Below are 16,045 nucleotides of genomic sequence, written 5' to 3'. Positions count from 1 at the left end.
ATACGGCTTAGTAGGAAGTATACCAAAAATTTCTGCCCTCAAATCTCTCCTTTACCAGTTCATTGATTTTAGAAGTTGCACATTTAGAAATTCCGTCCTTGGAGACAAGACTTTTCTGCTTTCAGAATTCCAAGTAGCCCTTTGAGAGATAACAGCTTAAGCTGTACTGATTATAAAGCAGTCAGAAATGTGTTATCAAAACTTTTCCAATAGAGCTGTGAGGTCTGCATTCTTGGGAAGGTGGGAGGAAGAGGGAAAGATGAGGATGAATGCAGAGAAATGCTGACCTGCGGTGAATCAGGAGAAGGAAAGGAGAACTGAGGACCCAGAAGAAAAAGTACATTGAGTGTGTACTTCTCCTTACAGGGGTGTGCCTGTCAAACCATCCATGCAATGGATCTGATTAAAAGGAATGGGATACTTACATTAGTTGGTACTTATATTTTAGTTTAAATAATTCAAATGAATGTTTGCATAACTCAGACATTTATTAGGTTTAGGATTCTGCACCCAAATCCAGTGTGTGTAGGAGGGGTTCCCCACACAACCAATTCTCAGACCCCAGCGGGGTGTCCTACAGTTCAACTCAATTCTGACAGTTTCTACCTGCAGACAGCATCAGACCCCACAGGGTGAGGACTCAGTGCTACAAGACTGCCCCCCCCTTCAGATGCCAGCCACGAGTCCAGGTTGTCACCAGTTCTTCTGACGACCTGCTATAGACGGGGGTTCCAAAGACCCCTTCCTCAGATTCAAATAATTTGCAAGAGCAATTCACAGAACTCAGAGAAAAATTTTACTTGCTAGATTACCCGTTTATAATAAAAGGATATGACTCAGCAACCTAAGTGTCCATCGACAGAGGAATGGATAAAGAAGATGCAGTACATATATACAATGGAATACTACTCAGCCATAAAAAAGAATGAAATAGTGCCATTTGCAGCAACATGGATGGACCTAGAGATGATCATACTAAGTGAAGTCAGTCAGACAGAGAAAGACAAGTATCATATGGTATCACTTACATGTGGAATCTAAAATATGACACAGATGAACCTATCTACGACACAGAAACAGACTCACAGACGTAGAAAATAACCTTATGGTTACCACAGGGGAAAGGGGGGAGCGGAGGGATAAACTAGGAGTTTGAGATTAAAATATACACACTACTCTATATAAAAGAGATAACCAACAAGGACCTGCTGTATAGCAGAGGGAACTATACTCAATATTTTGTAATAACCTATAATGGAAAATAATCTGAACAAAAATATGTGCATGTGTATAACTGAATCACTGTGCTGTATACCTGAAACTAACACAACATTGTAAATCAACTATACTTCAATTTAAAAAAAGAAACAAACACAAAACCACAGACAACAGTAACAAAAAAGACTGTTCTAGGGATGAGGATCTATAACGTAGAAAAACTTGTACAGAAATGTTCACATCAATATTGCTTGTCATGTAAGCTCATACTTAGCTCACGAAAACGAGAACATCTATCTTCAAAGTTAATAATGCCTAAGTATAAAATTTGATTTAGATATATGAAAAATGAGGGGGGAAAGAAGGATATAAGTCAGGAAGAGGCAGATGAAAGAGATGCACACGGCAGGGTGTGGGGAGAGGGGGCGGAGCTTCCACGTCTGAGGGTCTAAGGGAGTCACTCCCCCAGCCTGCGTTCACCACCCCGGAAGCTCTCTGAACCCCGTCTTTTTGGATTTTTACAGAGGCGTCATCACACAGGCGTGCTGATTAAATTACCAGCCACTGATGACTAACCTCCGTCCTCAGCTCGCAGGTGGAGGTGGGAAGGGGAGACTGAAACTTCCAGGCTTCCAGTCACTCCTTGGTTCCTCTGGTGACCACCCCCATCCTCAGCTGCTCTCCCCAATCACCTCTCTCACATCCCAGAAGACACCTTTATCGCTCCTCCTCACTTAGGAAATTCCAAGAGCTCTGGGGGCCAGGAATGTGCCGAGACCAGATAGCAGGAGGCGCTGCTTCCCAGCCTGCAGACACCAGCGCAGCGAGCCCCTGGGACGCGGAGCCCTCACAAGGCTCCGCCCCCAAACGCATCCCTTTCTTGACACCACCACGCAGTTACAGAATCCTGCTGCTTACACCTAAAGCATTTTTATTTTTAAAAGAATTGAAGGCTTAAGATTTTCACAAGCCCTTTTATGCTTCTAATTCCTTTAAGAACCTGTGATGGGAAGAAGTCGCCAGCAGTCTACCAAGACAGTTTAGATAACCGTGTTTAATCTCTCTGTGAATTCTGTCTTCCTGCTGTCTTTTATATGCCATGGAAACATTCATGTCTCATTACAGACGTAAGAACGTGTGAAAAAATATATATATATATTATATATATATATATTTATATCTATCTATCTATCTATCTATCTCAAGATTGAATCTTTGCTGCTTTATTGAATATTTCCAGCGCAGACACGCATGGACATGCCCCATCCCCCATGTAGGGACAGACGTGATAGTTCAGTCCTGGGAGGACATTCTTGGAGTGTGTCCTCCACTTTCAGCACGAAACAAAAATGGAATAAAATTCATTCCTTCACATTCTGAAGAGGTACGAGGTCTGATTTATTTATACTCTTTAATAGTCCTAAAAGTTAAAAGAATTGAGTGACTATGCTATTTCTCCAGATGTCAAAACTTTGATTACCTTTTCAGATTGAGAGACTCAGAGTATTTTCTCTCCACCCCATTTTTATTTTGGAGAGCTGGAAGTATATTCCAGTTGCATGGGGCAACTATAAAAAACATTTGTAATCTGTCAACCCTGGAAATACTCCTCCTGCCTCCAAAAAAGCAAGTTACATTTCCATTAAAGATAGTACTATGTCTTTCCTCCTTCAAGGGACCCTTTTATAAAACTGTATGAACATTCAGGCTTTGCTTGCGTCGAAATATTTATCATTAAAACATCTAGCAGCCCGCAGACCTGGAAAAATATAATGCAAAAAGTAATTTATATGCTGACATTTACTACACTCATTCCTATAAAATATAATTTCCCTTGCTTATACTATAAAGTTGTAATTATTCTTTACTTCTAGTTGCTTCATGATGAAATATATAGCATTCTTGTAAAAGTCATATACTAGTGTTTATGAGATTATATATCAACATTGGGTTATAAAGAACATCCTGACACGTATTCAGCTATATCCTGCCTCATCCTTTGTAAAACCAGTCTCTTCCGTTGGCTACGCTGACACCCAAATAATATGTATTATGAGAGGTACTTTGCACTATCACTTCTTTTTTTATTTTTCTGAATCCGCATGACAGGCATCAGTTAATCCTAGCATAAAGTGGCCTTTGGTAGGTTAACTATCATATCTCTTTATTGGTCAGGTAAAATGTTACCTCATTTTAAAAGATGATTAGAAAGTGACCTTAACGCTCAGCACCAGCGTCTTGCGGGAAGAGGAGTTGGCTGAGTGTGTAGGTAAGAGCGGGAATACCTGACTGATTTGGTTTCACAGGTGTTCCTGAAGCAGTGCAGTGCTACAGGCCACGCTTAGGCTTCTGGAACACATGGGCTCTGACGGCTGCTGTGGGCACACAGGCGGACAGTCCCTGTTCTCTGACCTAGATGAGATCTTAGTTCAGCGGATGTACTTTCCAAGGGATGGGTCTAGACCCCACAGACTGGAATCTGTCGTGTGCAAAAGGAAGGACACTTCCACCGGAGATTCCAGAGGACAGGGGAAGACACTCAGGGGTGAAGGACAGATGTGTTTGTATCTGGGGGGATCTGAGTGGCTCACTGAGAGGGAAGAATTCAGACTATGTGATGCCATATGGTTTAAAGTGAGAGAGAAGGGTTTGTAATCATACTTGAGAGGAAGGGAGAAGGAGCTAATTAAAGAGGATGTCACCAGGTGTGTGTGGGGAGATGTCCCAGGAAGAAGGAGAAAGCCCTAGATGTGCTCTGGAGACCCAGAGTCTGTAACAGCTGTGTCTGTGGGCTGGACCATGAAGAGGTTCTCAATGACATGACTTCAGCAATGGCAAGCCGAAGCTGGGTTTTTCTCTCCTTGTTCTTGGTTGTGGGCAGAAGCACATATTAAATTATGGGAGTTTCCAATCCCATACCAGTCTCTAATGGGGAAGGAATGTTGTTTACTGGAAAAGCCAGGAGACTAAAAGGCAAACTTATTTTACACAATAGAGGAAATCCCCACCACCAATAGAAAAAAAAAAAAAAGGGTCTTAGGAGAAGCAGAAGTTTAAAGGATTTTGGTTTGAGAAGACATTTGGGGAGGAAAACATGGGAAAGCAATAAAGGATGAGATCTGTGGAGACTTGCAAAGAGAAGATGTAGGTGACAATCTTGAGAGTGGAACTCAGGAGAGTAATCTGTGATATGGTTAATATTTTCTAAAGAATATTTTGGCAGCTGTCTATAAAATGGATATTTAAGAAATAGTGGAAACAAATATTAATTAGGAGATTATTTTATAAGAAAGGTGACAATGGGCTGAACAAGGGCAAGAATTGGACAGATCCCACACAGAATCTGAAATTAGAGTCAAAAGGACTTTCTAATGAACTGGATTTCTGAAGAGAAAGAAGAGCAAAGCATGACGAATGACCTCTATGGATGGCTTGAGCAAAAGGGGGAACGGTGGGAACTTTGTGGGCAGGAGAGCCTGGGAGAGGAACAGGTGTGAGAGGGAAGCGGAGAGCTTGGTTTTGGGGACGTCACATGCGAAGTGCCTGTGAGCCATCCCAGTGGAGGTGCTCAGCAGGCAGCCGAACACACACCTCTGCCTTCAGGGAGCATCAGGTGGGAGACACAGGGTGGCCTTCGCACGTGGATGGTCCTGACACCCACGGGAGTCACTGAGGTCTCCCAGGGAGGGAACTGCCCCCCCTCCGTTCCCCACCCCCAAGCTGACGCTCTGCACAAACGATGCTCTCTTCCAACTCTGCGCTTGTGTGGGGTGACACCCTGTGCCCTGTGTCCCACGGAGCACCCATTCTTCAGGACCCAGGAGGAGCGCTGCGCTCTGGGTCCCCACCGCCACGTCTGTCCGTCTGCGCCATGCTTTCCTGCAGCTCTGTGTGCAACGGACTGGTCTTTGTGTAATCATGTTGACATGTTTATCTCCCAAATTCAACAGTAGGCGCTTTGAAGGCGGAGATCGAAATGTGTCTAGGGCTGCAGTAATGTGTGTGTATGAGTGTGTTTGCACATGTATATGTACGCATGTGTGTATATACATGAACACACATACACATAAAAATACATGGTACACATATACTATATAACGTACAGTCTATACAGTATATATATCCTACAGTGTACATATCTTTATACTATAATACAGTGTACAATGGTATAAGGTAGTAATTATTCCCATCATTAGACACAGTTTGATGAATGAATGGAAGACTGCATTAAAGAAATCAATGAATGGTGTGAATGTAAGTCGCAGCCACTATGGAAAACAGTATGGAGGTTCCTCGGAAAACTAAAAATAGAGTTGCCATGTTATCCAGCAATCCCACTCCTGGGCATATATCCAGACAGAACTGTAATTCAAAAAGATACCTGCACCCCTATATTCATAGCAGCCCTATTTACAATAGCCAAGGCATGGAAGCAACCTAAATGTCCATCAACAGATGAATGGATAAAGAAGATGTGGTGCATATATACAGTGGAATACTACTCAGCCATAAAAAGGAATGAAATAATGCTACTTGCAGCAACATGGATGGACCTAGAGATTATCATACTAAGTGAAGTAAGTCAGAAAGAGAAAGGTAAATACCAAGTGATACCACCTATATGTAGAATCTAAAATATGACTCACATGAACCTATCTACGAAACAAAAACAGACTCACAGACATAGAGAACAGACTTGTGGTTGCCAAGGGGGAGCAGAGGTGGGGGAGGGGTGGATTGGGAGTTTGGGGTTAGCAGATGCAAACTATCATATACAGGATGGATAAACAACAAGGTCCTACCGTATAGCACAGGGAACTATATTCAATATCCTGTGATAAACCATAATGGAAAAGAACATGAAAAAGAATATATATGTATAACTGAGTCACTTTGCTGTACACCAGAAGTTAAACACAATATTGTAAACCAACTATACTTCAGTAGAATTCAAAAAAGAAATTGAGAGGCATCTTCCCCCAACCCTCCCACCTCCTGCCACCATTGAATTATAATCTCTGGGCACGGTGCCCTACCACTAGCATTTTTACAAACAACTCTCTAGTTGACCATAATGTGCAGCCAGGCTAAAGAAAAAATGACTTCAAGCAACTAAGCTACTGAGACCCTACACGTGTGGTATATTGTCCAGTGCATATAAAGTGTGGTATATTGTCCAGTGCATATAAAGTGTGGTATATTGTCCAGTGCATATAAAGTGTGGTATATTGTCCAGTGCATATAAAGATTTTCTGGCCGTGTTTCATGACACCTACAACACTAGTATTGACTTATGCCTCATTCTTCCTCTCAGCTGAAAGCTGTCTCTAATGTATAATATCTTGCCTTTAACATGCCACGTACTCCTTAAGTGTTATCATAGATATTACTAAATCTGACTCTAAAATAACTCTTGAAATTGATTCATAATCATATAACAGGCATATTGGTCCTGTTTACAAATTGTAAGATTGGACCTCCCTAAGAACAGTCAAGCTGAAATCAGGCACACAAATTAATGCTGTTAAAACTGAATTGTGTAATGGTGGTTTTAACCAACAAGGACCTACTGTGTAGTGCAGGGAACTCTGCTCAGTAGTCTGTAATAACCTAAATGGGAAAAGAATTTGAAAAAGAATAGAGACAGGCATATATATAACTAAATCACTTTGCTGTACACCTGAAACTAACACAATATTGTTAATCAACTATACTCCAATATAAAATAAAAACTTTAAAGATCCAAAAAAGATACATGCACCCCTGTGTTCATAGCAGCACAGTCACAGTAGCCAAGACATGGAAACAACCTAAATGCCCATCGACAGATGAATGAATCAAGAAGATGTGGTACATATATACAATGGAATGCTACTCAGCCATCAAAAAGAATGAAATAATGTCATTTGCAGCAACATGGATGCAACTAGAGATTATCATACTAAGTGAAGTCAGTCAGAAAGAGAAAAACAAATACCATATGATATCACATGTGGAATCTAAAATATGACACAGATGAACCTATCTATGAAACAGAAACAGAATCACAGACATAGAGAACACAGTTGTGGTTGCCAAGGGGGAGGGCGTTGGGGGAGGGATGGAGTGGGAGTTTGGGGTTAGCAGATGCAAACTATCATATATAGAATGGATAAACAAAAAGGTCCTACTGTAGAGCACAGGGCACTATATTCAATCTGCTGGGATAAACCATAATGGAAAAGAATATATATATATGTGTGTGTATGTGTGTGTGTATAACTGAGTCACTTTGCTGTACAGCAGAAATTAACACTGTAAATCAACTCTGCTTCAATAAAAAATATTGATAAAAAAATCAGTGAAGTTACTAAACACATAGAAATGTTTCCATGAGAATTTTTATGTAAAAGTTGTACTGTATGCAAACTTACACATAGAAATAGTAGACTTTTCAAATCCATTTAATCTCCAAAAGGACTATTTCTCAAATAGGCAGGAAGCTCTGTTTCTAGAACTATTTTGAAAGCATCATTTCAAATGGACCTGCTCGTTTGGATCCTATCGTTTCCCAGGTGGTAGAAGATAATTATGGGCAATCCCTGCGTCTAACAATGCGTGGCCAGCCTTGCCTTTCCTAAATTCAACAAGCTTGTCACACCTTCCGTGTCTGACCAGGCCCAGTGCCGGGATGAAAGGCAGATCCCACGGGACCCTGCGAGCCTGGGGAAGCAGCACCCGCGGAGACCCCTGGCGGCCTCTCTCGGGCTCGCCTTCTATCTGCCCGTCCCCAGATCCCTGGCCAGGAGCTTCCCCTCAGCTCCCCTCAGCAGTCCCCACCTCTGAGCAAAGCCAGAAACACCACGTCACGCATCTTCTAGCTCAGAGATGAGTGTCTCATAAGACTCTCCTCTTGCTTTGCTCAGTTCACAGCAAACAGACTAGTTTAGAACCACTGGCAACAAGGAAACGGGAATGGGAATGATTTAGTCACTGCCCCCAGTGGAGAATTAGGTAGCCTTTTGCAGTAATTGTGACCACTGTGTAAAACCAGTAAAAAAAAAAAAAAAGGCATGTCTCATTTTTAGGAGGGAAGCAACAGTTTCTAACAGTTTAACTGTACGGATCCTCCTTAAAAACAAGTACGCAGGCTTCCCTGGTGGTGCAGTGGATGAGAATCTGCCTGCTAATGCAGGGGACACGGGTTCGAGCCCTGGTCTGGGAAGATCCCACATGCCGTGGAGCGACTAGGCCCGTGAGCCACAACTACTGAGCCTGCGCGTCTGGAGCCTGTCTTCCGCAACAAGAGAGGCCGCGACGGTGAGAGGCCTGCACACCGCGATGAAGAGTGGCCCCCGCTTGCCGCAACTAGAGAAAGCCCTCACACGGAAACAAAGACCCAACACAGCCAAAAATAAATAAATAAATAAATAAATAAAATAAATAATAATTAAAAAAAAAAATAAGTACGCATATGCATAAGGACCCCAAATCATGTAAGTATAAACATTTGTTCGAATGAAACACCCTTTCTTCTTAAATTTCCATTACGACGCCAAAATATTGCACATAAAATGGATAAAAATCCTAAGAAAAACTCAGAGGTGAAATTTGTATACATCCTAGTTCAAAGGACATATCTCCATGCATACTGGTGTGAAGGTTCTCCAGGTAAGGCTGCAAGTGAGAAGGAAGTCGGAGCACTTACTGTTGTGGACGGCATGTGTGGACGTGAAGTGGAGGGAGGCCTTGGCGCTCTTGAGGCGCGTCTGGCCCCAGTAGGTGACAGCCTGCAGCTCCACCGTGTAGACGCAGTTGGGCTGCAGTGGCTCCAGGGTCACAGAATTCTGAGACTGCAGGTGGAGGGACACACACAGACGCTGTTACAAGCCTCGCCACCTCTCCGCTTCCCTGCACAGCAGCTGTGCCCTCCTGAAGCACACCAGCTCCCCTCTGATGTCTGCCCGGACTGTCTAAGATCACAAATCGTTCTACATCTTTAGCATCTGAAAATCCACTTTTACCGTGGATCAAAATAAATGTCATGCAGAAGCACAAACACTTTGTTTTTGAAACTGTATTCCTAATCCCATTATTGGATGCTTTCCAGTAGCAAGAAAATGAATAATAGAACTGTTTTGAAAGCATCATTTCAAATGGACCTGCTCGTTTGGATCCTATTGTTTCCCAGGTGGTAGAAGACAATTATGGGCAATCCCTGCGTCTAACAATGCGTGGCCAGCCTTGCCTTTCCTAAATTCAACAAGCTTGTCACACCTTCCTTGTCTGACCAGGCCCAGTGCCGGGATGAAAGGCAGATCCCACGGTACCCCGCGAGCCTGGGGAAGCAGCACCTGCGGAGACCCGTGGCGGCCTCTCTCGGGCTCGCCTTCTATCTGCCCGTCCCCTCACTCCTTACTAGATACCACCTTACAGAGAGAAGAGAGCCGTAAAGGCTCGTGTTAGCACACACCTGGCAAGATTATGAATTGGCATTCCCTGTATTTCTCTGATTTTATCCTAAATCTTCTATGAGTAAATTTCCACCAAAAGTTGTAAGAAAAATCAACCTGACAAAATGCTTAAAGCACTTTTTTATGGCTTGCAGATATAATAATAAAGTCCCTTACAAGTACTCGGAATTAAGAGAAATAAGGTTGTTGTCTTAGAATTCAAACATCCATCAAAATATAGTACATGTGATATCACATGGCCCTAAATGGTCTAATTGGTGGTATTAACATCTATGAAGGGAAAAATGTGTCCATCACTAATGCAACACCAGACATCAGGCAGTCAATAAGTAGCACGTGCTTTCCCGCAGAGAGTAGGCCAGTTGTATGCGCGCATCGTGCTACGTGAAGGTATCGTCATCTGAAATTGTCAAGTACTGAATCACATAAGCCGGTCCCTTTTTTAAATACCACAATGACCTGTCGGACTTCTCCACATCATTTTGGGTCACGTGAGATCTCTTTTCAGGGAGAGAACATGATTTCCATGGGCGTTTCAGAGCCGTGAGTACAACGCCCCCTGTAAATTAACAGATGGCACCCTTACATGATTCAGGCTTCTGAGGGATCAGTCATCGGAACTCAGCCACCTTCCAGCAGGTCGGCACTGGACGGCTGGAAGGACTGCACTTCCAGAAGTGGAGGCTGAGAGGCAGGCTCTGGACCGTGGTCCCTGTTCCCAGGTGAGGCTGGGCCACCTCTCAGCCACACCCACTCTGGTATTAACCGTGCATTTTCGTGCCCTTTCTTCCTTTACCTACCGTATGTCTATGAACTACCAATTCCCAATTTTTTTTTAGTTAGGGTTTCTTGTTATGTTCTATATCACTCTTCCTAAACTATTATCTTCAAACAAGTAAAATAAAATTCACTTTTGAAAGAGCATTTCCTTGAAAATCCCCACTCCTCTCAGTTATCATGGATATTAGGATGGACTCTTAGGAAATGAAAAGACATTGATCCCCAAGAAGAAAATTTCACAATTTCTCATGTTCTTCTATATGTTTCCAATTTCTGATCCTAATTCTCAATTGGTCAAATTTTAATATTGAGAACTTTAATGAGTCACATGACCTACAGCCTGCCTCTTGTGGATCCAAAAAACACGTCACTCATAAGATAGCGACCTATGATTAAGGCTACTCTGGGCCTGTTAACAATTATAATTAAATTCGCAGTTCATTTTTTATTTATCTAATTGACATATACTGGAAATAAATTGCAAACTTCCCTACTAATCCTTGATGCTGTTTGGTTATTAAGGGCATGTCAGGGGCAGGGGGCTGTCAGCATTTCATCACATCACTTTTTGCTTTCCATCCCTGAGATTTCACAGCTTTATCTCTTTCAGCACTTTCTGTGAGATAAGCACACATTACCAATGGTCACTTGTTGCAAAGTCCTACAAAATAAAAGCTGGAACTGTCAGAAAGTTTCTTGAAAATAAAGCCAAAACAGTATCACAGCTAAATATCAGTGATACGGACCTGTGGAGACATGTTTTATAATTCTCAATGGCACAGATATTGGAATCTTCAGTGCAAAAAAAAAAAAAAAAAAAAAAAAAAGTCTTGCTGTCCTTCTAAAGCACTTTCAAACATTTATTTATTTACGGAATTCAACCTTATGAATTAGGGGGAAAGGTGTTAAGTTTTATAACAACAAGATAAAGGAATGTGTACTAAAAGGACACTGAACACTCATTTTTATGCCTTGAGCATTTCATATGATGCAAAATGTTCAGTGTTATAGAGATCTCATTGCATAAAACGGTTCAGTGAAGATTTTATTTCTCGGCATGTGGAAAATAAGCCATTCCAAGTTCTTTTAATCAATAAGAAAAGTATATTGTCAAACATGCATTTTCTAAACTGTTTGCTGTCGCACTGGTTAGACTATAGATGGGAGCACCTCACAATACACAACAGAAAAGCCATGAACATTTACTCTTCAGTTTACAAGGATCGCTTCAGAAAAAAGGAGACCTAAATGTCAAGGACATTTTGAATTGTCTCGTTTTCAATGGCTAGACAGGTAAGATGGAGACATTTTTGTTCCTCTGATTTCCGGAGTGGTGCCAGCCATGTGGATGTGAGTAAGTCAACAGACTAAATTCAGCTGTTGTCACCTAAAACGTGCACAGCTAAACGGCTGGCACGGCCCTCTGTTTTCTGAGCTTCCTCGGTCACAGGGGAGGGATGGGAACCTGCCCCTCACCCGTCCCTCTCTGTGGCTCAGCTGAGGCCACTCTCAGACCAGGTGCCCGAGTCTAAACACCGCTGCGAGGAGATGGGCCTCCTCCCCCAGTTCTCACTCACCCCACCCGTGGTCTTCCTCCTCTTCTTCTTCGTTGGCACCAGTGACTTGCCGCTGACCGTCCAGCTCCAGAACACTTTGTAGTGATGCACTGGGACGTCTGGTTCCTCGGGGAGATCCCAAACGATCGTCACAGCCACGCTTCCGTCACCGTGGATGGTGGAGTTTGCAAGCCGGAGGTTGGCTGGGGCCGGTGGTGCCGATGGATCTGAAATCCCAGGAGAAAGACACAAGGGCCCAGGATGTGACCACAAAAGCATCGTCTCTGTACGTGTAATGACTACAGGATCGATGCAGGAAGACTGCCCTTGATATGGAGAATAGCTGAAGACAAGCACTAAGGAAGATCCCCTTCTTAAGCCTCAAATTGAAATACAGCCTATAGAACCGTAAGATCAATGTGTTTGGGCCATATCTGTAATCTAGGCATTTCCATACCACTACAACCCAGCCAAATTTTCATTGTACCGAAATTGATAAAGTTCTGTAAAACACGGTCAAATTCCATTTAGGTTGGTTGGCATTAAATAGGTCAGCAAAGTTGAAATGCCTTTGAAAATTCTGAAAAGAAAAGACAGAAATCTAGGACCAGCTCATTCGAGTAACTGTTTTCATCCGAGTGGTCCTGGAGCTTTAGATCCTTGAATCAAAAGTTAAGAGTGACATGAAAACATCAGCAAAAACAAACCTTTTTTTTTTTTTTTTTATCCACATTACAAAGTGGATGACAGACGGGTAACATTTTTATAATTTCACCATTTCTAGTTTGTCACATAAACCAAAACCGTCTCAGCTGTCAAGAGAGAGATTAGGTTCTGGAATGATTTCTCTACAAACCTCCATTTGAAATATATATATGAAGATGACTAAGTACATGTAAAGCTGAGGGTCTTTCCTTCATTTTTTGCCACAAATTGAGCAAGTATAGATGCCGCTCACCACAAATGATTTACAGATGGTTTTGTTTTAAGATGCCCGCCCAGGAAAATGCTGTCAATAATTCTAATTATAATACCATCTGCATCAGAGGGGCAAAGAAGCTATATCTAACTCCATATAAATGAAGAAGTCTGGGGAAAAATACCCATGTTTTTACTCTTGGGATGGTTTGTGTTTCGAGGATGATGGAAACATGAATTATTTTTTTAAAATCTGTTGCTTTTCTGTAAGATAGATAAGTTCTGGAGGTGTGGTGGGCTGTGTAATTTTTAAAAGCTTTGTAGTTGCTTTCCTAGGCTAATGGCTCATCCAAAGCACATTACATGACATGCTTGACCAAGGTGGTTCTCAAACAGTCACCCTGAGGAACCCTCTGGGAGCGCCCAAGACTTACACTGAGGTACGCTGATTCAGTGAGTGCAGGTGTGGCCCATCGATGTATTCACGTGAAATATATATTTATGTTTTATGTAAAATACACACTTTCATGTAAAGCACACACGTTACTCTGAAGTAGATGATCCACAGGTCAGAAGCTGAACGGTCCTGCACCTGGTGGCGGCCAAGCAAAGGTGTAAACAGCCCTTGGCTCCCGCGAGGAGGGAAGTGCTGGGTCCTGTTATCACGGGCTCAGGAAGCACGGCCTTCCTTGCTCTGCTGCTTCCGCAGAGCCCCTGGGAGCCCCACTCTGGTCATCCCCACGGAGGCGCCACACACCTCACTGCTTTCACCTTCCATCATGGTCTCCGCTTGCCTCCACTCCCCACTGGCTGTCCCTCTGGTCCCTGGTCCCTCCTCAGCCTCCCCCTCCTGACCTCCCCATCCCACCGTTGCTAAGCGGGGGAGCATCCAGCCTCTGAACTCGGGGGCCTCTTGGCATCTATACCCAATCTCTAGAGATCTCACCAGTCACAGCTTTAAAAAGTCTTTGTGCGGATAACTCTCAAAGGTATGGCTTCAACACAGACTTTGCCCCTGAACTTGGATTCAAGTACTAAGGGGTCTTTGCATCAACTACACTTGGAGGTCTCAGAGGCCGCTTGAAAGTAATGTGCCCAAGACCAAAGTCCCCGTCCCCCCAGCCCCTGCTCCCCACCACACACACCCCGTCTCAGGAAACACAAATGCCTCTTTCCTGCTGCTCCCGCCCCAAACCTCCAGGTCGTATACTTCTTCTGCTTTCATTCTTTGAGCTAGCAATACCTTCAGAAATCTATCTGGAATCTTACTGTTTCCACCCGAATAACACTGTGTGCCAAGCCTTTGTCTTTTCTCCCTGATTACTGCAAAGGCCTCCGAGCCTTTCTCAGTACGGCAGCTGGTGATTCTTTACGACACAAGCTGAGGCTCCTCAGCTTGGAAGCTCTCGATGGCCTCCAGTCTCACTTAGAGTCAACGTGCTAGCAGCCTCCCCAAAGTCCTGTGCATTCTTACCACACACAACCTCCCAAACCTCCTTTCCTGTCCCCACCTGATCCTGCTGCCCTGGCCACACTGGTTCCCATCTGATTACGTGGAGATGAAAACCAGGAGCTACTGAAGCTTTTCCACCGGTTTAGCCTCAACACCTCCCTCCCTACCCGCCCCCCGCCCCGAGAGTCTTTACCTACTGCAGGTCGACCAGATGTCACCCTATTCAAAACAGTGACATGTGCTTTCCTCCACACACCAGCAGAATTTCACCATGATTTTCTCCTGCTTTGCTATTCTCCAAGACCCTTAAGATCAACCTCTGCGGGACGATTCAATCCTTAACCTACAGCAGGTTGCTGCAGACCTTTCTTACAGAAAGCTGGTTGGCAAGCTCATCATCACTTCAAAGCAAGAGGAAAATTACAATGTGTAAAGATAATTACAGCCATTCATGTTTTCAGTGATGCACCTGGATGTCTATATGCTGAAAATACAGTTATGTGAATTTTCCAGAGCATCTAGGTTCACAGGAAAAGCTCAGAATCATCTCCTTTTCTAAAGAAATTCCAGGTTTAAGGAAGTCAACTAGTATTTGGTATTTCATCATTTCCTTAATCTACTTCATTCATGATATCATTTCTTACTGCCCTGGAAAAATTTCTCATATCTTAGATGTGATCATAATTCAGAATAACATCATCTAGTTTATGAAACATGATAAAATATGAAACAACATAATTTATGACAATGGCATTAGGAAGTAGTGCTTTCAAATAAATGAATTAGTAAGATTTGCTTCACATTTTCTTAAAAGTAAGGCCCATTTGAGTACTCACAATACCAAGGTGGCGTACTCCCATTACCAACATGAGACACCCCCAATCGCTTTCTCCCCCAAAATAACCACTTTTAAAAATTTTGAAGCCAAAGGGGAATAGCAGAGGTTATCTGTTTATCGCCCCAATTATCCTCTGTAAACGAGCTACTCATTTATCTGTCTAGTCACTGAAGACTTCAGATGAGTCTGTCCTGTTTGTCTAATCTGAAGGATTTCATTCAGTCCCAACAAATTCCCAGATTGCTGTCATTCACTGCCTTGTGAAATGGTTCCCTACGGTGTGAAATCAAGTATATTCACTTTGTTGAAATATACAAAATCTTTTCTTTCAGTTTACATAATGTTTTAATTCTATTAAAACATTGAAATGCAGTTGGAAGCTTGCGGGAAAAATTATATGTATATAGCAACTCCACATTATGATAAAGCCCTAAGGGATTTTATAATTTAACTATATGACCTTTTTTTTAAAAAAAAACTGGTAAGGATCTTAAGGGTTGTATAGGTAAAGTGACCTGCCCGAGGTCATTCACATAACTGGTGGCAGAGCCAGGCGTGAGAATGACAGTAAGGGGACAAAGAGGGGTTTGAGGCCACATCTCTACATCTGTTATGTGTCGTCGTCATCATCATCATCATCATCATCATAACGATGGGCCACTGTCAACATGTGAAGCCCTTTGCTGGGGAAAGCGCCCATTATAGTCTAGCACAGGGATTGAAAGCCTTTTTCTGTAAAGGGGCAGACGGTGAATATCAAGGCTTTGCAGACCAGACAGTCTCTGTTGCAACTAATCCACTCTGCTGCTGTAGCTTGAAAGGAGCTGCA

The 16,045-nt window shown here is 42.9% G+C and overlaps 1 protein-coding gene across 1 annotated transcript in view; it reads right to left on the bottom strand.

The window, feature by feature from the left end:
• Positions 1 to 16,045, bottom strand: part of LOC133082900 (anosmin-1) — a 186,880-nt gene that overhangs the window by 15,721 nt on the left and 155,114 nt on the right. The window contains exons 7-8 of the mRNA XM_061179570.1: positions 12,029 to 12,234; positions 8,906 to 9,050 (exon numbers count right to left, since the gene is read on the bottom strand). Coding sequence (XP_061035553.1) covers positions 8,906 to 9,050; positions 12,029 to 12,234 — 351 coding nt within the window. The remainder of the gene's footprint in view (positions 1 to 8,905; positions 9,051 to 12,028; positions 12,235 to 16,045) is intronic.

This window comes from Eubalaena glacialis, chromosome Y (assembly GCF_028564815.1).
Source record: "Eubalaena glacialis isolate mEubGla1 chromosome Y, mEubGla1.1.hap2.+ XY, whole genome shotgun sequence".
Lineage (NCBI taxonomy): Eukaryota > Metazoa > Chordata > Mammalia > Artiodactyla > Balaenidae > Eubalaena > Eubalaena glacialis.
This window is presented reverse-complemented; position numbering and strand designations above follow the sequence as displayed.